This window comes from Penicillium citrinum (assembly GCF_028827155.1).
Source record: "Penicillium citrinum strain IBT 23319 chromosome Unknown utg000004l:1.0-2404223.0:1.0-2405248.0, whole genome shotgun sequence".
In the NCBI taxonomy this organism is placed as follows: domain Eukaryota; kingdom Fungi; phylum Ascomycota; class Eurotiomycetes; order Eurotiales; family Aspergillaceae; genus Penicillium; species Penicillium citrinum.
This window is the reverse complement of record NW_026622689.1, coordinates 1,535,233-1,562,028: the sequence shown is the minus strand read 5'-3', so window position 1 is coordinate 1,562,028 and position 26,796 is coordinate 1,535,233. Positions and strand designations below refer to the sequence as shown.

The 26,796-nt window shown below is 46.3% G+C and overlaps 10 protein-coding genes across 10 annotated transcripts; 4 read left to right on the top strand and 6 right to left on the bottom strand.

Moving 5' to 3' along the window:
- Positions 1 to 32: 32 nt before the first annotated feature.
- On the bottom strand, positions 33 to 3,368 carry ams1 (alpha-mannosidase; the record flags this gene model as incomplete). Its single annotated transcript, XM_056644456.1, has 2 exons — positions 33 to 657; positions 715 to 3,368. The coding sequence occupies 2 exons, from the start codon at positions 3,366 to 3,368 to the stop codon at positions 33 to 35; spliced, it is 3,279 nt and encodes a 1,092-aa protein (XP_056501270.1).
- Positions 3,369 to 5,766: 2,398 nt separating this feature from the next.
- Positions 5,767 to 6,273, bottom strand: N7469_005535 (uncharacterized protein; the record flags this gene model as incomplete). Its single annotated transcript, XM_056644455.1, has 1 exon — positions 5,767 to 6,273. The coding sequence occupies one exon, from the start codon at positions 6,271 to 6,273 to the stop codon at positions 5,767 to 5,769; it is 507 nt and encodes a 168-aa protein (XP_056501269.1).
- A 24-nt stretch (positions 6,274 to 6,297) lies between these two features.
- Positions 6,298 to 7,014, bottom strand: N7469_005534 (Acetyltransferase; the record flags this gene model as incomplete). Its single annotated transcript, XM_056644454.1, has 2 exons — positions 6,298 to 6,678; positions 6,751 to 7,014. 2 exons carry the CDS (start codon positions 7,012 to 7,014, stop codon positions 6,298 to 6,300), a joined length of 645 nt encoding a protein of 214 aa, XP_056501268.1.
- A 1,738-nt stretch (positions 7,015 to 8,752) lies between these two features.
- On the top strand, positions 8,753 to 9,195 carry N7469_005533 (uncharacterized protein; the record flags this gene model as incomplete). Its single annotated transcript, XM_056644453.1, has 2 exons — positions 8,753 to 8,882; positions 8,954 to 9,195. 2 exons carry the CDS (start codon positions 8,753 to 8,755, stop codon positions 9,193 to 9,195), a joined length of 372 nt encoding a protein of 123 aa, XP_056501267.1.
- An 816-nt stretch (positions 9,196 to 10,011) lies between these two features.
- Positions 10,012 to 12,360, top strand: N7469_005532 (TPR domain protein; the record flags this gene model as incomplete). Its single annotated transcript, XM_056644452.1, has 3 exons — positions 10,012 to 10,682; positions 10,740 to 11,456; positions 11,511 to 12,360. 3 exons carry the CDS (start codon positions 10,012 to 10,014, stop codon positions 12,358 to 12,360), a joined length of 2,238 nt encoding a protein of 745 aa, XP_056501266.1.
- A 1,455-nt stretch (positions 12,361 to 13,815) lies between these two features.
- On the top strand, positions 13,816 to 14,799 carry N7469_005531 (acetate uptake transporter family protein; the record flags this gene model as incomplete). Its single annotated transcript, XM_056644451.1, has 3 exons — positions 13,816 to 14,180; positions 14,256 to 14,415; positions 14,482 to 14,799. The coding sequence occupies 3 exons, from the start codon at positions 13,816 to 13,818 to the stop codon at positions 14,797 to 14,799; spliced, it is 843 nt and encodes a 280-aa protein (XP_056501265.1).
- A 1,046-nt stretch (positions 14,800 to 15,845) lies between these two features.
- On the bottom strand, positions 15,846 to 16,564 carry N7469_005530 (uncharacterized protein; the record flags this gene model as incomplete). The annotated part of the gene is made up of 2 exons (XM_056644450.1): positions 15,846 to 16,356; positions 16,437 to 16,564. The coding sequence occupies 2 exons, from the start codon at positions 16,562 to 16,564 to the stop codon at positions 15,846 to 15,848; spliced, it is 639 nt and encodes a 212-aa protein (XP_056501264.1).
- Positions 16,565 to 17,896: 1,332 nt separating this feature from the next.
- On the top strand, positions 17,897 to 19,635 carry N7469_005529 (uncharacterized protein; the record flags this gene model as incomplete). Its single annotated transcript, XM_056644449.1, has 6 exons — positions 17,897 to 17,905; positions 17,954 to 18,003; positions 18,057 to 18,253; positions 18,323 to 18,700; positions 18,763 to 19,100; positions 19,174 to 19,635. The coding sequence occupies 6 exons, from the start codon at positions 17,897 to 17,899 to the stop codon at positions 19,633 to 19,635; spliced, it is 1,434 nt and encodes a 477-aa protein (XP_056501263.1).
- A 1,882-nt stretch (positions 19,636 to 21,517) lies between these two features.
- Positions 21,518 to 22,850, bottom strand: N7469_005528 (uncharacterized protein; the record flags this gene model as incomplete). Its single annotated transcript, XM_056644448.1, has 2 exons — positions 21,518 to 22,295; positions 22,330 to 22,850. The coding sequence occupies 2 exons, from the start codon at positions 22,848 to 22,850 to the stop codon at positions 21,518 to 21,520; spliced, it is 1,299 nt and encodes a 432-aa protein (XP_056501262.1).
- Positions 22,851 to 23,425: 575 nt separating this feature from the next.
- N7469_005527 (NUDIX hydrolase) lies at positions 23,426 to 25,986 on the bottom strand (the record flags this gene model as incomplete). The annotated part of the gene is made up of 5 exons (XM_056644447.1): positions 25,914 to 25,986; positions 25,113 to 25,269; positions 24,972 to 24,998; positions 24,339 to 24,728; positions 23,426 to 23,760 (listed from the first exon to the last, which is right to left on the bottom strand). Exons 1-5 carry the CDS (start codon positions 25,938 to 25,940, stop codon positions 23,426 to 23,428), a joined length of 936 nt encoding a protein of 311 aa, XP_056501261.1. The 5' UTR covers positions 25,941 to 25,986.
- Positions 25,987 to 26,796: the final 810 nt, after the last annotated feature.

Genomic DNA, 26,796 nt, shown 5'->3' with positions numbered 1-26,796 from the left:
TCGACATGGCATATACACAGGTCAAAGAAAAACTAGAGCTGCAGCCGGAAAGTAGCGACCTCAAACGCTCGAAGCTCAATGGAAACCGCAGATCCATCATCCGTTTTCCGAACCTGCAACTCCTCCTCGTCATCCTCCAGAACATTACACTTCCAGACACGCTTGACGGGAAGACCACTATGGATAGAGCCGCGGGCCTTGCCACCCAGAGACTCATAAATCCGGACAATAATGCTCCTTCCCTTCCGCGCAGGGATATCACTTGTAGAAACGTCCTCATCATCCTCGCCACGCTTGACAGCATCAAGGATAAGTGACTCTGCTCCTTGGACAGAAACAGCCTTGAAAGCACCGCTAGTCGCCGCAGCACGAGAGCTACCCTGCTCGACAACAAGAGGCTGATTGAAATTGTAACCGGCTCGAATGGTTCGGGCATCAAGAGGCCCAGCATGGGGGAGGATAGCATAGCGAATGCGATGACGTCCCATATCGGCGTGAGCGTCGGGAGCTTTGGGAGCACGGAGCAATGAGAGGCGCATGAGGTTGCCGCAAGTAGCGAAGCCATACTTGGAGTCATTAAGAACCGAGACACCGTAGCCGTTCTCGGAGAGATCGGCCCATTTATGGCAACAGACCTCAAATTTCGCCATGTCCCAGCTAGGAAAAGTTAGTTTGGCAGATTCGGAAAGAGAATTTGGCGGTTGAATGGTTTACCTTGTGTTGTAGTGAGTAGGGCGTCTGACGATACCATACTGAGTCTCGTAGGAGGCTTCTGTATTAGTGATGTCAACTGGGAACTCGACCTTGAGGAACTTCATCGTCTCCTGCCATTCCACCTCGCTCTCGAACTCAACATATGATGGCTCAGAAGAAACAGCAGCAGAGAGACTAATTGTTGTCCTAACCCAGCTATTCTCGCTAACCTTAGTCTCCGTCACAACACTCGCGCGATGGGGATCATTCTCTGCAATACTGGTCTTGCCGGGGGGAAGCTCTTTGCGAGATTCGAGGTGGAACACTTCAACGTCCCAGGCTTGCCAGTAAAGAGGCTTGTCATCGAATATAACAAGCTGGCCGGCCTTTCCACCTTCTGGAATAATTTCTTTATCCTGCTCAACGTCGTAAAGGGAAATGATTACACCATCGTGGACATCGACTCGGAGCTTATTGTTGGACAGGCGGAAGACCCCAGGCTTGATTTCAGAGACTGTGACCGATGCAGTGGTTTTGAAATCGACCGGCGTGCATTGGATCAGACCTGTAGACCCACTAGCTTGAGTATACTTTGATCCGCTAGAGGAAGTCGCGGCATCGGGGACTTTGACCACTTCAATGCGATGCCATGGAAGAGTGTTAAGCGCAACAAGATCCTTGCTATTGTTACCGGTGATGCCCAAAGCTGCAAGAGCATCCTTGCGCAACGCGTCGCCGGTCTCAAAAATTTCGGCGTACAATTTATCCGAATCATCGTAGCACATCTCGATGGAGCTGCCAGGAAGGCAATCATGGAACTGGCAAAGGAGAACACCTTCCCACATTTCGTCAATCTGCTCCTTTGGATAGCTGTAGTCTTTGTTTTTGCCGTAGACAGTCGCGAGGGTCGCAAGGTATTCGATCTCTCGTAGCAGGAATTCGGACTTGCGATTGTTGCGCTTGTTATTGGCCTGAGTCGTGTAGGTACCTCGGTGGAGCTCGAAGTATAATTCCCCATACCACGTCGCAAACTCGGTACCATTCGCAGCATTGGCTTCTAGCTTGTCGAAGAAGTCATCCACAGAGTCACCCATCTTCACACGAGGAAGAGATCCGACCTTATCACTTAGGCCACGGGCTCGTCGTAGTTTTTCGAGATGTCCGAAAGTAGGCCCACCGCCACCATCACCTTTACCGAAGACTAGAAGTGACGATTTGTCCTTGTCCATAGACTTGTGCTGAGTGACACTGCGCTTTAAATCGCCGAAGTGAGCCTCCGCAGTGTAGGTCTCTGCGGGAGCCATGTGGCACATCACCTGGCTGCCATCCAAAGCAACCCATTGGAAAGTCGTGTGAGGGAAATTATTAATGTTGTTCCAGCTCAGCTTCTGAGTGAAGAATCGGCTCATGCCAGCAAGGCGACAGATTTGAGGAATCTGAGTGGAGTAGCCAAATGTATCAGGCAACCAAAAGGTAGTTGCACGTTTACCGAAATGGCTTTCGAAGAATCGCTGTCCGTAGAGAAATTGACGTACAAGAGACTCTCCACTGGGCATATTTGTATCATGTTCAACCCAGCTGCCACCGATGGGCTGGAAATGGCCCTTTTTCACCCAGCGTTTGACACGGTCGAAAACAGACGGGTAATATTGCTTGAGCCACTTAAACTGCTGTGCCTGAGAGCAGGCAAATCGGTGCTCTGGATAGCGGTCCATGAGGTCACATTGATTTGACCAAGACCGTGCAACCTTTCGCTTGGTTTCTGCCCAGGGCCAGAGCCAACAAGTGTCGATATGACAGTGGCCTATAGCGTAAACGAAGGGTGCCGTATCCGGAGAATAAACTTCGGATGAATCAACCTTGTCACCAATATACTTCTGGGCAATTTTCCGAGCCTGATTGATAGATTCATTGCTTCCGTTGCCGGCAATGAAAGCATCGATCATGGCGTTGCCTACCATATTGGCTTCATGGGCCTCCCATGAGTCCCCCGGAAATTCGCGAGCCGCATCTCCAATGATCCAAAAGTCATAAAAAAGAGCACGAGCGGCTAGATTTACTGCTGTAATCTGTGCTTTGCTCAGCGTATATTGCTTATCCGGTCTTGGCGGTTGGATGCTGTCGCCGCCGGGAGCGTTACCGAACATGCCATTGCAAGCCATTTCGATATAGAATGTATGTTCCTTCCCATCACGCCACTCATCTGGAATGATCCATTCGATGCGCTCTCCGCCACCTGTCAAGCCCTGTAACGGGTGTCCTTCCTCAGTCCAAATCAGACCCTCGTTATTGGCATCCCAATGGAATTCGAGTCGTTCTTTCTGACGCATGTGCTCGGGGATGGTCAACTTAATGCAAAACCAATGGGTAGACCAGCTTGGACCAAATGAGGCGCCGATATGCGTTGGGGTGAATTCGTGTGAGGTTGCCTCTTTGAAAGGTGGGCGCTGGAGGTCAGGGACGGAGTAAACAGAGAGCTTGACATGTTCTGGATCAGAGCTCACGGCCTCGTTATACTTAGATACAAGGTTTTGTCCCTCATACTGGCCAGTCGCAGTGAATTGTTTAAGACGGTCAGTATAGATCTTGGTGATGCGCTGACCGACAGGGCGTTCAGCCAAGCGGGGAAGTGAGTTGGAAGGTGTGGGGGCGAGATGCGGAGCGTCTCCACCCATGATGTCGGTCGTTGGTCAATATGGGGAAAGGTCAGAATAAGACGATGAGGGAAGAGCTCAAATGCAGGTAAAATGTTGACAAGAATGGATGAGAAGAGGTAGATTGAGGAGGATGAGAAGAAAAAGGGTGATGGAAGGGAGATCGGATGCGGCATGATGGAATGCGGAGGCGGAGGCGGGTGGGTCCGATGCAACTGTCTTATACTTAGTAGTAACATATTTTGAAGCATAATCAATCAATCCGCATAGTTATACTCTTATTAAAGGGTAAAAAGATATATTTACATGTAATTTTGAAAGGCATCTTAGCATGATTGGATGATGGATACGGAGAAGATCATGTTCTGTGTGATATAGGATAGCGATTTCTCCTGCCCTTCCCCGCAGAGCTCTGATGACCCAGCTGGCATTCCCTAGCAAGATACTATCTTAATGATACTGGCATATAGTATATGCCCTACTAATAGTATGGAGTAAGCTGTTTACCTAGACAGCTATGCTGGTAGTAGAATAATGGCCTTATTCTACTACCAGCATATCAGGTAGATTAGTAGGTCCCAGCGTGGTCATTGACTATTCTGTAGTTAGTCTGTAGAGGCATCACGCATAGTACGATATAAATACATTAGTCGTAAAAGATGCCCTAGCTGTGCAAACATAATATTGTATCATACCTTATATTGCGAAAAGTTGACAGAATTGAAAACGCAGAGAAAACTTGCGGATGTTGGAGACTACTGCCCAAGCCGAGTCTGGATATTTGTTTTAAGCTTTGCAGTATGTTGTGATATTTCGTGCAATGAGATCTCTAGTTTGAGAGTATATGTGCATACATATATATCCCAGTAGTTAATGTCTTGTGTGCGAAGAGACTTGAGGGACTTTGAATTAAATCAGCAATGTGATGGATGCCTTGATTGCTCCTTCCCAATTCTCAAGGATCTTTTCACGCGTGCCTGCCGATGATAGATAGTACAGTAGTTACTGAGAATGGGAATAGCAGTGCAGAAGGCTTCTGGACAGACACTACCAAAGCCTCCCTTCTCCTGCTCCGCGGCCTCTTGGCTAGAGGTGTTCTAGTATTCTGCTTCGGAGAAAAGCGTTGGAGGGTCAATTGTTGGCCTGGTCCGGACAGAAACCCGCCTACAAAGCTTTGTGTGCCGTATCGGGCCAAAGATAACCCCTCGCTTCGTTCCGAGTTAAGTCATCCAGTCGTTGTGATCATACTGACATCCCTGAACTATTACTATTCTGGTCTCAGCAATGATGATCTTTTCCTAGCCTTTGAAGATCTACAGAAAGCAGATCAAGCCGATATAGAATATCAGACGTGGATAAGTGACTCGCCAAACCTGCCGCACGCCTACCGTCAAATCATGGGAGTGAATCTTGAAGACCGACATCATTGTGTCAGCGAGATATTTCCTGCTCTTCGGTTTTCCAAGGCTGTGGTGGATTATTTCCTTGGCCATATCGCCTTTCCAAGGGAGATAAGAGCATTTCCCCAAAAGCTGTCTGCTTCTGGTTGGGACATAGAAGAGCTCAAATCACGCCCCATGACTGGATTCAGTGGAACAAATGACTCACAAAGATCACTTCCTTTGAGTGTCCATCAGTTGGATCTACCAGAAAAGAGCCATACAAATGCACTAGTCTTACAAAATTTGTTCTATCCGAAAAATTCAGTCGCATCCATACCAAGCCGAGATATATCATCCACCAGCATATCAGATGCACAGCACTTGCTGAATATGGTTTGTAGTTTGGATCCTCCCATCCAAGTGATTCTCGACGTGAGGGCACAGATTCTTTAACTCGACAATCTCGAGTACTAACTCGACAATGTTCATACATGACTTACATTCAGAGGATTGCACTCGTTCTGATCTTCTCACTTTCATTTAAATGTGGATGGCTCATGATGACACCGCGCAGTTGGCAAGATACCTTTACCAGCACCGTAATCAAAAGTTTGGAAACTTGGAACTCTCGAGGGATGTAACGCTTCATTCACTCGTCCTACTAACTAATTTTACCGTTCCATCTATAACTGATCAAGCCAACATGCCTCGTACGTTCAGGCTTCCAGGCCTCGCAGGACTTATGGAGTCTCCATAGTCTCGAGTCGTATTTGCTTTGGATTTGGGGAATAGGCAGGGACTTCCAAAAGTATTTTTCCGAGGATAAATAGACTTTAGCCGTTCGAGTCTAACGGCTCTTCCGTGAGCCTATCTTACCTTCTAGAACCCTTTTGTGGTTGGGTTTTGCTTTCTCTATTCCTATATCTTACAATATTATGATAATGGTATGTGACTACTGGCAGAACTCCATCACTTGTATTTGGATATAGTCAATTGAAAGCATCCATGTTCATAGATTCGCCCCTAAGTATCGACAATTACCCTGCCACAATATACGTCGCAAATAAGTTGAACTCAGCATCTCTTTTCAAATGAGCCCAATCCCCATCACGAAGGCAAATCTGAACGGTCAGGCCACCACTCGTCAATCTAGGCATGAGATAGATCAACCTCTCAAATGCTGGAAAGATTGGCCTGCGAACTGCGTCCGGTCTGCCTAATCCAATATTATAATCATACTCGTAGCACCGTATATTCGACCAAGAGCTTGTCATGAGATCATGAGAAGTATTCATGTTTGCCGTGAAATATGCAAGGTTCTTTTGGTCCGCCGATCTAGAAATGAAAGTGCTGAAAGCACAAGCATGGTATACCAAATCCACCACGTTCGGACCAAGCAGGGAACGAAGGTATGATGCAATTTCGCCAATAGGCTTGTGAGCTAAATTTTGAAGGGTCATGTTTTGAAATGTGACACTAAAAAACATTCCGAGATAGGAATTAGGTATGCCCATACGCTCTCTGATATTGACAATACGCGACATTGTGGAAGGAATCATGGGATCCAGTCAATTCAGTCGAGCACAAGAGATACGTTTCCAGATGAATGCACAAATCGCGTCGTCTGTGGATACAAATGGAGTGGATGAATCTTTCGTTGCGGTGGCCTGTGATTTGAGTCGATGCAAGGACTCCTGAGAGAAATCTACACATGCCCAAGTCATATTTGTAGCCTGTCCAGTTGATGATTTGGTCTGGGGTTTCTGTATATGATTATCAAGTTCCGGTCCTGGATTCCATATGTCATAACTGTCGTCCAATAATGGAATGACCTTTGTGCGGTCCATCATACCAATGGCTAGTTCTTCCTCTGTAAACAGAGTTCCATGGCAAGCCTTTGAGAAGAGAGCCATGATATTATATTGTCCAGTCACGTCTGTGACACTGTGCTAGGTGATGAACGTGAGTATTAGACCACCCAGAATGAAATTCGCCTGTACTGCGAAGACTGGCGCAGATACTTTCGCCGGATGACTGGCTGCTTGAAACCTATCGATGGTGGGATATGGCGCCACGAGGCTTTCTTCCAGAAATTCGCAAGGGAAGCCGGCGGCTCTCAAATGACTCATGGCCGGCACGACGGTTTCCTGTCGTAGCTCATTCACAATCAGAGGGATCACTCCAGTCGGGATAATCTTGTAGAGGTGGTCTGTCTCATCATATATAACATTCCCTGCTATCCATGGGAAGTCTCTAGCAAGTCTCTCAAGCCCATATCGCAACATTTTGATGATCTTGTCTTGAGATTCCTTCGAGTCATCTTTTACCGGAAAGATGCAACAAATTTGTGTGTACATTTTATAGAGATATGGATGCTTGCCTAGGCATCAAGCAATAAGCCGTCGTTCTTCATCCGGCTGCTGAGCTGAACCATATTTCCTGTCATCGTGGAGTTGGTGCCTGGGGAGTAGCTCGTATTTCGATATTTCAAATAAGGGTTCTTTTGAGGATGTTTTTCAGTTGATCATTAAAAGGTCGTCCTGGCCGTCATGAGCCAAGGCAACGCATCAAAGGTATGTACCACGTTTGACTTTAAAGTAGAATTCAGATAGTTGTATCCCCTTCTATTCGAAGATAGCTAGGGGTTTAGTGTTTGATTCTGGCCGTTTAGAATTACTCAGAGTATTCCTTATAGTTAGTTTCTACTCTCCGCTGTCGCATCCATGGTGGAATAGAACGTTGTCAGCGAAGGTTTCCAATACCACTAACTATGGATCATATCTGGTCTAAATCTTGCTTCTGGGTCGATATACTTCCTTCCCCTTCCCGCTTCGAATTGATCTTACAAGAGTCTTCTGAACACTTTGGGTCAAGTCCAGTTGTGTGCGTTACTTCAACTAAAGTATATCCAAAACTATAATGCGCCTCGGGGAGTATCCTCATTGTAATAAGTTACTTTATCCTATAGTGTTGATGACTTGAGGAAGAGAGAAATTGATATGTGCCTAGAGCCTCTAAGCGAAAATTGACGTCCTGACCGAAAGGATTTACGAAATCAGACCCAAGCAAAAAAAAGAGAAGATTTCTAGTGAGTTCAATGTTACTAATGTCAATTCTAGAATTCGAGTGATACGCTAAGTTAGCATGGGACTAACCCCGGCACAGGTTTAGTCTCCGTTACCACTGTTATACCGCAACAAGTCGCTATCGCCAAGCCTTCCGGCTGGCGATGCTGTTCTTTAGTGTTATTGCTGACTCCCAGAAGTGCACATTTTGGTGCAGAGATGCGTCGGATATCATTCATATGATCGATGGATCTTTACAATGAATATTCACAAGGTCATTTATTGGCAAAGAAGCCGAAGCAATAGCCCCGGCACTAGATCACCTTTCTTAATGCACTAATTATAGAAAAAGGCCTTAGTCTAGTGGCAATAAGGCTCCGTAACCCGCACACCATGCAAGTCCAGGTACCGTTTTATTCGCCATTTTGATAGACAATATTTCGCTATCGGAAATGGAACATTTTGCTCATGATAGCTTGCGAGGATTTTTGGATCAGATCTCGTCTCAGTGTTTAAATCACGTTGCGATGGATTCTCCGATATTAATATAGCCCGCCAGATCATGATACTTTGGTGCTTTTTTAGAGCGAACAAAAAAAATAAAAATCAAAAAGGCCACATCGCATGAGCGCTGGTATGGGCCGGTGGATAGAACTACAAAATTGTGCTAAAAAGACCAAGGAGATTTCTTATCTCAAAACTAGCGTCGTTCAGAGATTGACGTGCAGCATACTAGCAGTTCGAGACCAGTTCTAAAAAAATTACGAGTGGCAAAGTCCCATGCGGCATTTTCATATTCGAACTATACTCAACTCAGTATCACATTGAAAAAGATGTTTGTTTGTGACTTCCCAGGGCATAGATAAAAGGCAGGTTCGGCTTCAAAAAGAACAACTTCGAAACAATCATTCACATATCAGCTACAAGGAAGAATCTGCCCCGCAATACATAATTCACAATGGAAGAGATCGTGGAATACGTACCTCTCTTGGGGTTCCAGCGATACAGGCCCTACTTCGACGATGGCCCAACACCCACAATGAAAGCAAAAGACCTAGATCCAATAATCACAGAGGCTGATGCAGAAGGTAAGATTGCTTGCCAGAGATCGAAGTTCTCGGAAGGCAACCCCGGAACCATTATTGACAATCTATTCCAGTCCATGATATCTCACAACCTCAGCAAATGCTGACGATAAACCTTGGGGCTGCCATTCTTTGTGACGATATACACAATAGCCCAAACACAAGTACTTCTCCCGATTCTATCCGACAGGATTGCCACCTTCCGGGTGGTGGGGTAAAAAGCAATCATCAGAGTCACAAAAAATCCTCCAAGAGTCGCTGGTTTTCCTTGGCTGGCCAGTGGTATCAGCGCCGCCGGATAGGAGTCGTTAATTGATCTCCGATATTATCTACCAAAGTGCAGGAGGGTTTCCCGCCTGTATCTCGGCTTCATTATATTTACCAGGGGTTTATCAGTGCTGTGCTGGGGGGGCATGCTTTTGTTTTATAATTTAGGGTACTCCCGTCGGTGCAAAGGCTCTTGCAAAAGAAGCATGCCAGCTATGGCGAAAGCCATACCTATCTTTTCTCGTAACCTCGCTATGGGGTTTTCATCTGCCTGCTCTGATCTTACTTCCAATTTCTTTTTTTTTTTGGCGCTTGATCGATGATCAAGAGGCCAGAATATTTCACATCGGCGACTCAATGAGGCTCAAGTTCTTTGCACAACACCCGCTCTAATAGGAACATTCTATACCAAGTGCCCTAGTCAATTGCCAACTTACAAATGAAAGGACAAGCCAATATCTGGTAGAAGGCTCAATTGGAACACTATTTGGTCTGCCCTAGCCATTTTACGACCACGTCACGATGAAATGGATTTTAGCTTGCTGTACAAGTAGCAGTAATATTCATCCATCGATTCATAGTATGAATATCAAAATCAGTTAATCTGGCATCCTGTCAATCAAGGCTCAAGGGTTCGATATAGTCTATTGTATATAATAATTTGTATTGTAGAATTTTTTGTTTTGATTATGCGATGATGGATACATCGTTCCTTCCTCTTTGGGCCATCCAAATTCGCCTTCCTCACTTCCCTCCGACTTCACCTTTTCACTTTTCTTTCCTCCCACTCATCTCATCTGTCTATTTACAACCATACCATTCACTCGCTTATTACTGATCGTTCTGTGACACCAAATCTGATAGAATGGACGACTTCTTGAAGTATCGAACCTACTTCGCGGTAGGTGGCCTGGAAAAGGTTCTTCTAGAAAAGCGAAAACATCTCTTGGATGCGAAAGCATCGAAAGGGAAGCCCATTTTGGCAAATACTTCGGGCAATGACTTGGTTTCTTGCTTCATGGAGCACCATCTGGACTCCGGTACAAGGAGTGTGCTGTGCCAGTACTCGTTTGAGACCACACCCTATGAGCCATGCTTGAAGCCCGTGAATGAGCTGCGTAAGATTGAAATTTGCCAACTACGCTCATCTACACATCATCGAGGCTCATTCCTCGTGTTACGACTCATCTCTCCGGTTGACGAAACAAGATCTCTCCTCGCAGTGGCAGAGGACGAAGACGAGAGGGCAATCCTGATCCAGATCTTCAACCCAGCCGAGGCGCTAGCAAATCGACAAATCGAAATGTTCTCGCCGATTGCTATCAAAGAGCCCTTGGTTCAGCTAGTTGCCTGGGGAGAAATGGGTATTCGCGTTGATCACCCATCTGATCTCATATGCCTTTCCCGATACGACGAAAATCTTCCACTCGTGTGGAAAAGGGGGAAGCCTGGGCGAAACAACAAGTTGATCGACAAATGGAAATCAGAAGGAAACAAGCTCTACAAAGCTGGCCAATATGTTCATTCAATTGATTGGTGAGTTCGGAATTGACCCTAATGGCATTTTCAGGAACCAATCACTAACTTCATTAGTTATTCCAAAGCGCTCGAGATGGCCTCGTCGAGATCGGAGAGCCAGACGTTGAGGTTCAATCGCGCGCAAGCATTTCATAAGCTTGGGAAGCTTGATGCTGTGGTCCTTGAACTCGAAAACATCAGTGCTGAAATGGGACCCTACGAGGATGCGTTATATCGGAAATCTCGTGCTCTTTACGACCTTGGCCGATTCAGGGAGAGCAGTGACCTAGTTGCTTTTTGTTGCAAGAAATATCCTAATAATGCTCGTACACGAAAGTTGCTCAGAGATTCGATCAATCGCTGCGTGGAGGAGAGGAGCGGCAGATACCTATTCAAGGAGATGCAAGACAATGTGGACAAAGGAATACCCCGACTAGAGCATGCTACCTATATTGGCAATGTTGAAGTACGAAAAACTAAATCGTGTGGTAGGGGTCTTTTCACAACTGCGAAGGTGAAAGCAGGCGATCTTCTTCTTTGCGAGAAGGCCTTTGGATACATTCATTCCCTCCAGGATGCGCATGGCAACAATATATATTCCCATGGGTATTGGATCGGGCTGGACTATGCAAGAGCCCTCCCAACCGCAAGGATGGAATTAGCTCTTCAAGTAATTCGGGAACTTGGCTGCAGGCCATCGTCCATAGCACAGCTCATGGACCTCCACGCCGGGCCTTACAAAAGCGCTGTATCTTTATCTCAAGGTCGCGGAGAACGACCCATCATTGATTCGTAAGTAATTCCATGTCTCGACAGCTTTGACCTTTTCTAATCCGACGGCTGCAGATTCTTTTTACACAAAATTGTATCGTTAAACATGCTCGTAAGCCATGTTTCCACCCGCAATGTCCAGATGCGTCGCAGCGAGTCAAGTATGCATCTCGAAGACGAAAGTGAGTTCGCAGAGGCCCATCGTGGACCATGCGGTCTATGGAGACTGGCTTCTTACGTCAATCATTCATGCGAGTTCAATACGCAACACAGCTTCATCGGGGACATGTTGATCCTTCGGGCATCCAAAGATCTTCCACCGGACATGGAGATTACTATCAGGTACCGCGAACGCAACAATGATTGCAGTAAGATCAACTACTTCAAAGATCGAGGTTTCTCTTGCACGTGTGATATTTGTATCTCCATAGCCTCGACCAGTGATGCGACTCTCGCAAAACGAGCAAGACTTGTGAAGGAAATTCGAGCATTTTTTCAAAACCCAAAGGAGCGAAACCCGGAACAAGTGAGAGAGAAGATCATAGCCCTGCAAAAGACATACAGTAAGCCCGCAATAGCCGTTCCACGCTTCTCACTTCTTGAGGTCAAGTTCGCATTAGCGCGAATTTTCGATAAGGGCCATCTCCCAATCAACGCGGCAGAGGTTGCATTAGAGTGTTTTCAAATTTGCGGATATCTGATTTCGGGTGGTAAGATCGAGGAGCCAATGGCTCCGGAACCCGGGCCGATTCTTATCAGGCGATGGGGCATGATGGACTTCAAGCTTGTGCAATGCTGGATGATTTTATCCAGATCCTATCGTCTCAAAGCGCCAAGCCTCGTCGCACCCGCCAGAAGATACGCCAAGCTGTTTTATCGGATCTGTGTGGGGGAGGATGAGACTTTTAGTCAAACCTTCAGTTGATTCGATGAACTTACCTCTTGTGAAATATGCCAACCCCAAGTCCGATGAAACCTTACTGCCTTGTGCCATTTGTAGGGTGACGGCGAAGTAAGCATTTGTTTGCAATTTTAATAGGGTGTATTTGTATTCTTTCAATCCTGAATTCCATATCCATTCTTACCTTCTACTATCCAGAGAACAGCAATATGAAGCATCCCTAGTGTCAGATATGAGTTCTAAATGAACATTGTTCAATTGCAAAATGACTCAAAAGTGAGGCCTTAGCTGACAAAGGGCTACAACTCATCGACCTTGAACTCGCAATGCCATCGCGTGAAGCTTCCCAATAGCGACAGATCGTATACTTCGGGAGTCCATGCTGATTGGTCAAGTGTCAGTCCCCCGGCGATTTGGTGGGGCTCGTTCCTGTTTTGCGGAGGCCGGCGCACTCCGCACAACTTCAACCCGCTTTCGACGCGCAATGCCACATTCACAAGTCAATTCTATACCAGTGGGAGACAACAAAGCAGAGGAATGACGAAGAGGACCATGCTGTTGCATTAAATCATCCTATGGCACACGAAAGCAGATTCATCATTCATAGTCAAAGTTTTTGACCTAAACGTTGGAAGAGGCTCGAGGGTTTGATATAGTCGGAAAAGGAAATTCGGAGAATATAGGAGAATTACGTCAAATTTTTTTGCAAAGTTTGCTCTTTCATGATCGGCGTCTATTTTATTTTCTACCAAGGACTGCACATTTGTTATTGCTTTTCCTCTATTCCCCTGCGTCGGCGGGTTGGACATTGAATCCACAACCCATTCAAGTTTACCACTGTCCTCAGGAGTCGATTCTCTTGCTCCGCGAAGAGTACTTCAAGACAACAAATATCAAGACTATATTCAAAAAGCCAAGCTCAAATTTATCCTACTTCTATGCACTCATCATGCACATCATACCGAGGGTCTATGATGGTCTAGTCCACCATTCACACGCCGGGACCTTCAATTCGTCAATGCATCCGATATACTTCCTATTCAAAGCGGCCTTACCCGCGGACTAGCTATATCTAGCTCAAACCAGGTCTCTGGGACCTATCATCTTGCAGATTTCCCTCTTGTCCCTGTGGAGAATCCCCGGGAAACATCCTCACTAGCCTCTGCTAACCATTTCAAGGTGCGCACATGATGCTCACCCCGGGACTCGCCGTTTTCCTTTACACATATGATGATGCCCTTGCGTTGTAGTGGCAAAATCTGGTTTTCCTTTCTATTGTTTTCTTGTGGTTGGGCATGAAAAAAAACTGGTGTAGGCTGTGCATTTGGGTAAATATTTACCAAGAAATATCCAGTGTGCCACATCTTGACGTTCTTCGGGATAAACCTCAAACTACGTTTGCTTGTTTACTTTTCTTTTTCTTCGCTGCCTTCTACTCACACTTTTTGCAGATTTACCTCACTTGAGAAATTGTTATTAATGGAACAGATTATTAACGTGACGGAGCTGAAACAGCCCCAGGCTGAGACTAAATCATTTAGTCAAGCATGCCTTGACAGTCAGAGCTCAACACCAATGGCATCACAAACTGGTCACGACTACTCTCCTGTTCGTGCACATACCCCGGAAAGTCATCATATTCCACCGCCACCTCGTTCTCAGGGCCCTCCGCCCTCCGAGGTGCGGAAATTCGCGAATCCAGCACCCCTCGGTCTTTGCGGTTTCGCTTTGACGGCTTTTCTCTCAAATGGAATGAGCGTTTTTGCTGGCGTGTCAGTCGCTGGTGAGAATGTCTCGTCGGCACTGGCTTATGGAGGTATTATTCAAGTACTTGTTGGAATGTGGTATGTTTCTTTCAGTGTTGAGTGATAGATCACCTAGGACTCTCGATCCATTGGAAGTCAAAGTAACAATTTCAGGGAAATGGCACTTGGAAATACATTCGGCGCTACCTCATTCTGCTCATATGGCGCATACTGGGTTTCTTTTGCGCTTCTCAATTTTGACGGCACTAAAGTTACTACCCAGACTGCCAATGAAGTATGTAAGAGTGAAATGCTGATGGGACTTTTCATGATGGTAAGCAAGTATCTTGAAACTATGGGACATTAAAGTATACCCAGGCAAGCTAACCTATTTTTCAAGGCATGGTTCATTTTCACAACTATAATGCTCCTCTGCACATTGAAGTCCAGTCTCGCCATGTTTCTGTTATTCTTCTTCCTCGATATGAATTACCTGCTGCTAGGTATTGCAAATATCCAATGCGGCTCAAGTGGGGAAATCATGGCCACGGTTCAAAAAGCCGGTGGGGTCTTTGGAATCCTAGCTGCCTTTGCAGCTTGGTATAACGCCTTCGCTGGTATATTCGATAAGAGCAATGGGTTCTTCACCGTTCCACTTGGCCACTTCCCCTGGTCCCCGATTATTCATGCTCATCAATCCAAATTCAAGGAAGTGTGAGCGTATACCAAATCGTGGATTTTCGGACAAACTCAACACTTCATTCATTGGCCCAAGGGCCACTCAATCCAGGCAAAGAATACTATGTTCCCTCCGCCGCTTTCTAATCATTTTCGAGGACTTCCGGCCAATTATGAGGTCTTCTTGCACTATCCGGGTCTCACACCACATTTTGGCCCAGCTATCAGTGCTTCTTTATCGCTCTAGAACACCTATATGGCTTCGCGACGACAGCCACTTGACTGGTATTCAGAGCTGGTATTTTTTTTCGCAGAAACACGAATTCAACTTGGATTACCTAGTCTCTCAAACATCCTAGCGGGCAGGAGGATTGGAAATTATGCACATTTTGTCATTTGTTATCCATTTCATCAGCGACTTGCAAGCGGACTTGATATAGTCCATTACTCAGTCCCTTTTCTGTTTAGATTTGACTTGATACTGTGCGTACTGTATATATGAAGCATACAATAATGAATTTTGAACCTTTGATGCAAGGATTTGTTGCAATGGCTAGGCTCCTTTAGCCGTGAAGTCTTATTGCATCTCAATGTACTTATTTACTCTGTTTATCACCCCGCTCTCCAAGCGCCGCTTTATATCCTCTTGGTCAAGCTCGGAAATACTCGTGCGAGCTGGATATATCACGAGTTGATAGATTGTCGCGCACTCACTTTAAAGCAGTGGAGACCGTAAAGTGTGTCTTGGGATGCGAAGAGTTGGGGCGAAATCTAGTTTCCCGCGCCACCCGCAACGCCATCACATGGGTAAACCACCGTGATGGGTTCAATCGATCGAAGAATATTGACGAGGTTGGGCAGAAAAAGAAGGCGAAGTACACAGAATGATAATTACTAGTGGCCACAGAGAAGCGAAGATCGTCGGAGCAACCCCGAAAGAAGAGAAGATGGCGAAACTTTAAAACATTAATTTTTCAGCCCAAAATCTTATCTGATCTATCAAAGATCCACTAAATGATCCCCTTTAAAAAAGTTCCCATTTACTCCGTATATACTTCGTATTCATTCTCCCGGTCAACAATAGTATCAGAAGCCATGTGATGGGTGGATACTCAATGACTCGCCATGAATCAAATCAAAATCATGAATAGTTGACGAAGCATGCAACGAACCAGAAGTCTCGTACCGAACCTCATAATCAATAGACTGATGAATGACATTCTCTCGTAGATTTTTCCGACTATCCATTCGTTCAATCTGCGGCCGAGATCGCTGCAATCCCCCCTGTGGATTCATCGCCGATCCTGATCTCGACCGTTGTCCAATCCGACTGTCTGACTTGGACGATTCATCGAGTGTGGCGTGTTCGCCTGAAACTGACGTTTCAAAAAAGTCCGACACTGTTCCCGCCATCATCCCAGTTTGCAGATCGGATAGGACTCGCTTCAGAGTGGGTAGACATGTGCAGAGGATCGAGGTGCTTTGTATCAATTGGAGCCATATGGCTGGCATCAGAGCGTGCCAGGGTTGATCGAGGGGTTTCGCATGGAAATAGGGTTGCAGCGACCGAATACCTGGGATTGCGAGAGCCACGACTCTGGAAATGGAGCAATCAACTTAGTCAGTAATGAGTAATTACGATAAAAGGGCCATGGTGATGGATGATATTTGACGTACAAAATGCGTGATGCAAATAGGGCGGAAATATTAAGTCGTTTTCGCTGGGAAATCTGGACTTGCCATAGTAATGCGATCGGAAGAGCAATCACGGCGAGATCAAGGAGCATATGGGCGACTCCTAGCATGACATACATTCCATATTGATTCACGCATCGACCTTGACTGGAATCCCAAGGGCTTGGCAGTTCGCATTGTAGCCCCAAGGCAAACAATGCAGCCACGGCCCAACCACAAATCAGACCCAGAATGACCTTGCAGGCTAGTACAATTCCTGAGAATGGTTTGAGTGAGAGAACCAATAGGGCTAATGCGGCTTTTGAACAAACAAGAACGACGACTGCTAGAAGCTGGCTTGAATAGAAGGCCTGATATGTTCCAACGTACAAGTTGTCAACTAGAGTTGTACAAAGAAGGTCTGAAATTTGTGTCATCAAGACATAGAATTACCTTGCTATAGACATAAAATGAAGATTGGGATAAAGCCTCATGGCGCTTCCCAATGCCTTTCGAGCTGGCCACGTTTATGCACACAGTTTGGGGTATAAAGAGTGTCTAATTGAATTAGCTTGATAATCAAGTAGATATTTGTCGGATATACCACCCACACATCCTACTACAAGGACAATGTCCTTCCAAGCAAGTTTTCTAGTCATTTTCATTCGCGATATCGTAGTAATCACAGTCACAAGAATAGTCAAAATGAGCAAGATCGTGCTGACAGTAATAACCCACGCGCCATGGTCATTGTCTGTGACGGGCAACAAGGGCGGCCTCAGATCTTCTTGAGACGACATGAATTCACTTATTGGAGAGGCTCAAAATTATATCGACTCGGAGGTTATCAGGCTATGTATAAATATGAATATAAATAGAAGCAAGATGTGATATATGGATCCTAAGGTGATGACCTCCTTGGGGAGAATGCTAATTCGGGCCACCCAATTGTTGTATCCAACCACACCGTAGACTTGAACCCTGAATAGGATCATCTCGGCCTTGGCAGAGCATTCTTGCTGATTAGCGGTGACTAGAGCAGATTCCAATCTACATAGACGGCCGGACAAACTCTTTCAACTTGGGGCCAAGCCAAGGCCAGCCGCCACATTAGTCGTGCAACCTGCATTGTCGATCTGAATTACGGCCAGCACAATCTTGCAATATCCCTGCCGGAGCCGGGGTTAACGTGTTTATCGCATTTCTTTCTCAGATAGCCCTGCCCATGCTGAATCTCTGAAATATCGCATACTCTCTGCTCCTTTCAACCACGTGGAAATTTTCATTATTGTCACCATGAATTGTCATGAGATGACAACTTTCAAACAGGCTAGCTCATCTATTGATCGAGCTGTCCCTGATGATGGAAGGATCTTTGATAGACATGGAGGCTCTGGTTCAAATGCACCGAGTGACCAGACGAGCGTCAAGGTGTGAAGCGAAACTCAAGTGAATCTGGTCAAATGGAGGAAGTACGATACTAACGGGCTGAATATAAGAGACTATTTAATTTCAGTCAGATTTTCTTTTTCTCGTTGACTTACATGTCTAGCTGGGAGACACAAGCATTGTACGAGACCTATCTCTCTGTAATGGCAGCTTTGCTTTGCTAATCATGAGCAGAAATCTTTCTGCGGTCCTCACGAATGGCGGACCCGAGGCTTTAGCTTGGGGAATCCTGATTGTTGTCTGCGGTGCAATGGCACAGTCGGCGTCTCTTGCGGAAATGGCGTCCATGCAACCTATCGCTGGTGCACAATACCACTGGACGAACTATTTAGCTCCTCCTAGCCAAAGGAAGTTCATCACATGGATGCAAGGTATGTACTAAACCGGCTATACCTTGCGCACTTACTTTCTGGCGAATAATTCTAATTCGAGATTCGCAGGCTGGGTAACGTGGTTTGCATGGATATCAACTCTCGCCGGTGTCGCCAACACCACGGCCACGATGATCCAAGCTTTAGCCAGCGCCAATTTTCCCAATTACGAGGCAAGGCCGTGGCACTTGACTCTGATAATATTTGCAATGCTCATTTTGCAAGCATTGATGAACATGTACGCATTCCCACTGATTCCATGGATCGAGTTATGCGCCGGAATCCTACATGTTAGTCTTTTCGTTGTATTCCTGGTCGTCTTTGTGGCATTGGCACCGCGACATTCAGCCGAATTTGTGTTTCTCAAAACACAATCCTGGAGCGGCTGGAACTCTGACTTTGCTTCTTGGAATATTGGCCTTTTAACTCCAGTCTGGGGGTTTGTCGGTATGTTACCAAACTATAACACATACCGTATCCCCATGCTTGAACTTGACGTTATTCTACAGGTTTCGATGGCGCAGTTCACATGAGTGAGGAAACCCGACAAGCCCGTCAAGCAGTCCCACGCTCCATTTTCTACACCGTCGTGACGAATGGAATTCTCGCATACGCAATGGTCATCTGTATACTGTTCACGATGGGCTCGGTAGAAGAGGCGCAACAACAAAGTTTCCCAATAATTCAAATCTGTCAACAAGCAACAGGATCTCTAAAAGCCGCCACTGCAATGGTCTGCGGACTTCTCGTCATTTCGTTATCGGTTACATTAGCTAGTATAGCATCTGCTTCCCGCCTCACATGGGCCTGGGCTCGCGATGGCGCTTTACCGCGATGGTTCGCATATGTAAGCACAGCCAGCCACAAACACAAGCCACATTGAACAATACTGATTGTGCCGTTATCTTTATTTTGAGCAGATCGATCGACGACATAATGTTCCCGTCCGCGCGGTCTGGCTCCCTGTTTTCGTCGTGATGTGTCTAGCTTGTCTGAATATCGCCGATACAGCTGCCTTCCAAGCATTTGCGGCTCTGGGCTCGATCGGTCTTTTCGTTTCATATTTCATTGCTATCGCTTGTATGGTTCATAATCGGTTTCGGGTAGATCGGGAACTGCTGGGTGATTGGAATATGGGATCTTGGGGATTGTCGGTCAACGTATTCGCATTGGTTTATACAGCTTGGGTGACTGTTTGGCTTGCTTTCCCGACTTATCTCCCTGTAACGGGTGAGAATATGAATTATGCTTCTCCGCTATTTGCTGCGTCGACTTTATTCGCGCTTGGGTCTTGGTTTTTGAAGGGAAAGAAGAATTGGGATGGTTTGAATAAGGATGTTGTGAGGTTAGTTGTGGAGAACGGCGAGCTCCAGCTGAAGTGATGCTAGACTGATGGGCTAATGAATAGACTTGTGTATAGTATCTGCATTATGAGAATGAATGGAAGCCTCCATTTAAATACTATGTCTAATAAACGATTGTAAGCTTCTTACATTTACTTGAGAGTGGTATCCATGTAGTGCTTGTATTACTTACTCTCATTCAAAGCATCTACTACCACTAGAAACGACGAAGGAAAACACTGCTCATCATTCCCATCGATGTGATCTAGCACCTCGAAGGAAACCTTAAGAACAGTCCATCAATTCAAATCGAAGAAGACCGCATAGACTGGTGTGAACTACATACTATACTAGTAGTATACACCTCCCGAAGTCGAACCTCAATGCAATTTCATGCAGACTCTACATAAAATTTGAAATTGAGTTCACGTTCCTGGATAGTCTGTAGAAATGCAATATCATAACATCTCACATGTAAATGCCCCAACCACCACTTGCCCAAATGACACGGACAGAAATCAAACCACGTACCTCTAATAGTACAGCATAGATGCACCCACGATCAGACTCAAGTCGCTGCTTAAATCAATAGTTTCTGCGCGATGCCTGGGAGATTCGCAATATCTGCAATATCAGGATCATATATGTCGGAATATACTATACAGCCTGCATCAACGTGATCGACATAAAGTCGGTGACAACCTTATTGTACCAGGTACACGCGGGTCTGAGCGGACCTGTACAGCGTGCATGTACTTGTACAATGGGGCTTGGACATCCTCGCACGATATGGAAATGATCTATCTAATCTTGATAACGTCCATATGTATGTACATAGTACAGTAGTGCAGTAAATGTGTCGATGATGCGGGGATACAACTAATGCTAATGCACCCTAACGCTAGTGGACTTATATGCAGTGCTCGTCATGGAGATCTTCATTGGTGACTGATTATGGATGCGTCCTTGCTATCATTGTCGCGCCTTAGAACAAGGGTAGACACCCAGTCCTAGCACAGAAGACTGAAAACTGCCGGACCTTATCTCTGTAGTTCATTACGCGCAAGAACGCAGAATAACCGAGGGCTAACGAGAATCTACTTTGATCCTGAATACCAAAACCCCTTGAAAACTCCTCGTCCTCGATGCAAGAAGAGGGCTAATGCATAAATTCAGGCACGATGCGATTGGACAAACCGGGGTATATCCTGTATGATGATCGACACCGCTCTTTCTTTCATGCAGGCTTCACCGATATCTCCAGGGGAGTTGAAGCAGGGAGGGAATTGCACTTGCATTTACCCCGCCTTTGAAAACAATTTTGCTTGCAATGATAATCAGTGGCGATGCTTGCTTCGATATGAGAAGTTTTATTGGTGCGGAGGTTCAATGATGCGGGCGTTAAGATGGGTGGATGTTCAATGGGACTACAGTTGGGTGTTTATGTGAGGGTTAGCTGTACGTGATGCAGTTTCACGCATTAACTTGCCTGAAGTATCGGTACATGAGAGATGAATAACTAGAATGAATGAGAGGGCGTTATAGAAGGGAAGTAGTTCAGTGATCCCGAGGGATTATCACGATCAAGTATCAATTAAATCCAATCTGTAATATCAGGAACCAGCTGAGATATTCCTTCCGATACCCGACGCCGCGGGTTAATGCTAAATATCCAAGACCCAAATGACAAATTCCAATCCACGGCGCAAGAGGTGAGATGCAAATGATGGGAATAATGAGAAAAGAAATACAAAGAAATGTTGAGGGACACCCAATTTCCAACGCTCCAATGGAAAAGAAAAAACAAATGTCGTGATATCGTAAAAGTCGAGTCTGAGATGGAATCAAGACTTCAAATTAAAAAGAAAATAAAGCCAAAGAAAGAAAGATCGAACGGGACCAAAGACCCGAATCAATTCAATCACAGCCATGGATCCGCCTGTGAACATGTATGCGGATTCACCGGTCCAACCAATTTAATCTGTGATTTAAGCAATTCCCGACGACGCTCATCCTTAGCCTCGGACATTTTCTTTTTAGCGCCATCGAATGCAATGAGCATATGACTTGTCCCATCCTGCAAGACGCGGACTGCATCACGGGTATTCTGCTGCAGTTGCGTCTTGAGTGGCGGGGAAAGAGGAGGGGTTGGGTTGCTTTGAGCAAGATGTGAAGTGGATCGCGAGGCCACGGGCTGTTTGCGAATGCGGAGGTTGGGTTTCTTGGATTTCTTGGGAGATTCCCAGATTGCAGGTCCATATTTTTGATATGGGGACATTGGGACCGCTAATTGTTTCGGTCGGGGTGAGCGCGGACTATCGGGCATGTCACTGGCGCTGGTGGTGGACACGGTATGTAAGGAGAGTGATCTCATTTGCATGTTTAATTTTGCGTCTAGGGAGGTAGACTGTAGAGGCTTTGCATTGAAACCTCTTTTTTGTTGGATCGAGATAGGCTGAGCCAGTTCGTTGGATGGAGCTGTTGATGGTCGTGGATATGATTGTGGTTCCTTAGCTTTGGTATCGGGTGAATCTCGGCTCAGCGTACGATGAACGTATGTCTTGAATGAGTCTCGGGCCTGTGCCAATCCGATTCCCGGACGATCAAGCGAATGAAATCTCCGGCGCATTGAGACATTCAGGCGACCCTCCTTCTTGCGGGTTTTCTTAGTTTGAAGGCCCGGGCTCACGCGTCCATTACTGGGGGGCCGGCAGTGCTCCAGGTGTTGCCAACTCCGGGAAGAAATCCCATTTCTTTTCACGGAAATAATGGTTGGTTCCTGGTCTATTCTGGGACCACTGCGAGGGGCGACCATATTGGGCGTCAGTCTTGGAGGTGAGGGCTGAGGTGTTCGACTCGAACGAGTCCGTGCGTGGAGGAAGGAGATGTTGTGGAGCGACGATCGTCTCTAAAGGATCGGCGGGGGTTGGATGATCGGCCAGGTCGAAGTCGTCAGACCCTGAACTAACAAAGATGGGATAACTCTCAGTTGAAAGGCGTGATTCACTGGGACTGGCGATACTATCGACGGTGCTGTCGCTATCTGAGTCACTCCACATGCCAGAGTATTCGGGTTCCTCGAATGGCATTGCGGGGAGAGGTTTGTTAAGGAAGAGTTCAGAGCGAGATGGGGTGAAGGGAGTCTTGTCGAATTGCGGAGGAATCACTTGCTCTAATCCTTCAAGAGATCGTGATGGTCGAACTGGTGGAGGCATACGAGAAGCATGAGCGTATGGGGAGTTGGAAGGGAGCATGTTGTGAAGAAGCTCTCTGAAGTAGCAGAGCTAAATGCACGACATCGAAAAAGAAGAGAAACAAAGAATCGAAGGACAAAGACAGAGTCTAAATATAAAAATGATTAGACAAGCAAGCCGGGGATATCAAGGTATGGTGTCGATAAATAAATAATGAATAAATGATTAAATAGAAATAATAAAAATAAAAAGAAGAAAAGAGTCAAAGCAAGCGATCGACGCACGGACTCAACGCGAGGGGCTGCAAGGGGAGATGATGAGTAGAAAAAGATAAAGAAGTGCGAGTGGAGATTTGGAGCAATGAATGAGTTTGGTATTGATATTATTGATTGGAGGAGTGTACGAGTGAAGTGATAAAAAGTAGAAGAGAGAAGAGGTGAAGAGAGGAGAAGAAGAAGAAGAAGAAGAAGAAGAAGAAGTAAAGAAAAAGTCACGGGAATATCAACTTCATGACTACACTGTAATGTACTGCATACCCAAAGATATACCTACTACTGTAATATGTACATATGAACAAAGACGATCCCAGTTTAGAATTTCCAACTCACCCATCCTATCGGCCTGCAGCATCCAGTCTAACTCAATTTAGCAGCCTTCTCCATCGTCTCGCGCGTCAGTTCGTCCGAGGGTTGGCGTCGGGCACTCAATCGGCCCATCCGCCGCAATTGGGCGATCATCATTTCATCCCCGAAATGACTATTATGTTCGAACTCAGGTTCACGCCCATACGCCACTCGCGCGCAGTTCACAATCATTCGTGCGGTCATTCCGAACACACGGTATCGCTGGATTTCTGGGGTGGAGTCATCTTGCCCTTGTTCCTGCGCCGCTAGCTTCTCTCGTTCTAGTTCCGCTGGTCGATTGCGAGGCTTGACCACCCGCTCGTTAACGGGGACAAAGAACTGGTGCACTAATGCAGGACAAGTCAGCTGCGTTAGGTTAAGGGAACTGAGAACCGAATGCTGTGTGTATGGTGTTCTTTTTTCTCCCCGGATCCGCAATCTATGATCCACTCAAAGCATGGTCGGTGCGACATTCTCTCCTCCTCCCCTGCCAGGCCCTGCATTTACCTTTTTCTCCCTTCTACAGTACAGTATGTACTGTATTCTCTCGGCTGGCATTCCATATCCTCCCAGTCCGTTCTTGAGCTAGAACTGGAACAAACGCCAACCGGACCGGTGGGTCTCCCCCGTCTGACAGCGGCCCACTCCTTCCCATACCCTCTTTGCCCATGTGTCGCTCGCAAGGGAAGGAAGGGATGAATGATTCAGAGCTGGCCGTTGCCTGTCAAGAGAGCCGATAGGGAGTATAGGTAATTACAGAGAAATGGGGGCTGGGGGAGGGGGTACAGGATCGTAGCAGAGTCCAGGACAGGGATAATTACGTCGCCGGGTCGCCTAAATTTTGCAATTTGGGGAGAAAAAGAACAAGAAAACAAACAAACGGGGAACTGAAAGTACCGAGAAAAAGAAAAATTGGAAAACTTACTGCGCCAGTGAGAATGGTGCCACAAACTCCAAGACCCGCGATACCACTGCCCCGGATCACCACCCTGGTCAGTACCCTGATCATCCCTTAACCGTAAGAAGTTTGCAAAGGGTGCCGTAAACACAGCCGCCACCTCTCGCGCATCCAGCTTAGGGATTAATGAAATCTCTGGATCGGCACTGGCACCGGTCTTCTCATCGAACGAATGTAATAACGCGACGCAGGGCCGCACGACCAACTCTGTTTTGGCAAGATTTGCCGGTAACTCGCAGAGGTGCTCGACACTAAATGGTTCGGGAAGCGGCTGATCGATATCGGACAGACCGATCTCCTCCCATGCTTCGCGGCGCGCTGTTTGGAATGGCGTCTCGGCCAGGGTATCTGCTCGTCCTGTCCGCCAAGCATGAGGTTAATACGTCGATATACGCCGATACGAAGGGGAACCAGGCATGGAGAATGCTAAGCAAAGCCGTAGGGATCGTCCCCTTTCCCCAGGAATATCATAGAGAGCTTTTGCTCAATCAGGAATGCGGCCCTGCTGATCTGACGGGAGGGCCCAGTTGCTTTTTTTTTCTCGTCCATGCTTGCGCCTTCGTCGATCTGAACATGATGCATGGGAAGTTCGGTACATACCTCCTGGTAAAGCAGCCTCACCTGCATCTAGAAGACGGAAATAGATTAGCGTCTGGCCCCATGTTGTGCAGCGTCGGCCCTGAAAACAGGGCTCCTCCTTGATTCCTCAGGGGAGAAAGGTGAACTAGGGAGCACGCGTACACGAACTCAATGTCTTGGCCCGGATCGTAATCACAACCCGCAGCTCTCCATTAGGATCGGCATAAAGCAGTATCAGTACGGCTGCCCGTCTGCTGAGTGGGACTTCTCCATAGGCCGTTGGCGGAGGAACGTAAGATCGAAGTCTATTGATAGCTTCCTAGTTCATTGTAGCAGAGGTTAGCAATCCGCAGGAGTGACAATTTCAATATCACTCCTCATTATCAGAGTACTTGGGGGAGTTTTGCTGTCGACGACTGTCTCTGCGTAAGGTTTTTTCCTTTGCATTCTTTCATGCTTCTTGCCACGCGACCCGGGTGTGTTTCAGCGCCATCAGAATAGCAAGGGGGATGACCATCCACGGGGGTACTGCCATGACGTAGAAAGCAAGACATCCCATATCCAAAAATGAGACAATCAACCATGTGGTGAATGTACATATGTAGATATCTCACATCCTAGCTTGATTCGCCATATCACGCTAGAAAGAACAAGATATGATACTGCACATGCATACTCCGTACAGTATTGTCTATGACAACAACGTCCAGTAAAGAAATGAACAGCGCCAGAAACGGTCACGGAAAGATAAGAGCCGAAATTGGCCCCGAGAAAAAAGCAAGTATAAACAGGATTCTGCATTGCCCTTGCAGTGACAGTGATGCCACTTTACTTTTGCCATGCTAGCGCAAGCACCAGCACCAGCACCAGCACCAGTACCAGCAGGCCGCAGGAGGGAATTCAAGGCGTGGGGCTTAGAACACGCGTGCATCGGGTAGATGCAGAAAGGAAATGAAGACATACTAAAGAGGTGGGATTGAGCCGTGGCATCAGGGGCCGATTGAAAGTTTGCAGGGATGGTCGGTTGGTATTGAAGTTGCGGCGGATAATGTGGAGTAAATGTTGTAGTTGACGAGTTCGCATTGCTGGCGTAGATTTCTCCAATTTTGTAATCGCCGAGCTTCCTCCTAAAAGTGTAGAAGACGAGGTAGTTCGTTGAGGGGAAACTTGGAGAAAGTCGATTGCCGAGGTTGGTGACTAAGACTTATGAAGGGGCCGAGCAGTCTGAGATTCATCGAGATTCATAAGTTGTAGATGTGTGAGGTTTTTTTTTTTACAGGTATATACTTAGAACAAATATATATTTACGGGTGAGCGTTTTCGTCTGGTAGCAATTATCAACACCGCGCTGGTTTGGCTAGTAGTATACTGGAGTATACTTGTTTTATGACTAGTGGTACTACCCGGTCATTAGTATAATTCTATGCTTCGAGAGCCACCTGTAACTGATAATGGGCAGTGGTCGAGTAGGGTAATGTTTGAGATTGTATTCTTGGAGGTTTATTTTCTCTTTAATCTACATATCTCTTTTAAATCCTATAGCAACTGATTCTAAGCAAAATTCTCATATCAAAGTTACATCAATGTTGATTGTATACCCATGCAGGATAATGTCCTAACCTTAGGTTATCATCTACACTTATTTCCCATGTGGATTCAAGACAAATTCGGCATTTATAGGCATCTTTCATACATGTCAAGGTGTACCTATTATCAAATTCCAAGCGAGCTTTATAAGTCCTTGTAACCTTTTGATCAAGTTCAAACTTATCTGTCCAGATATCGTAGGTCTCGATAACCTGTCTCAGGCGATCGACCACGTCAGGTGTGCCATAGACTGGGACAC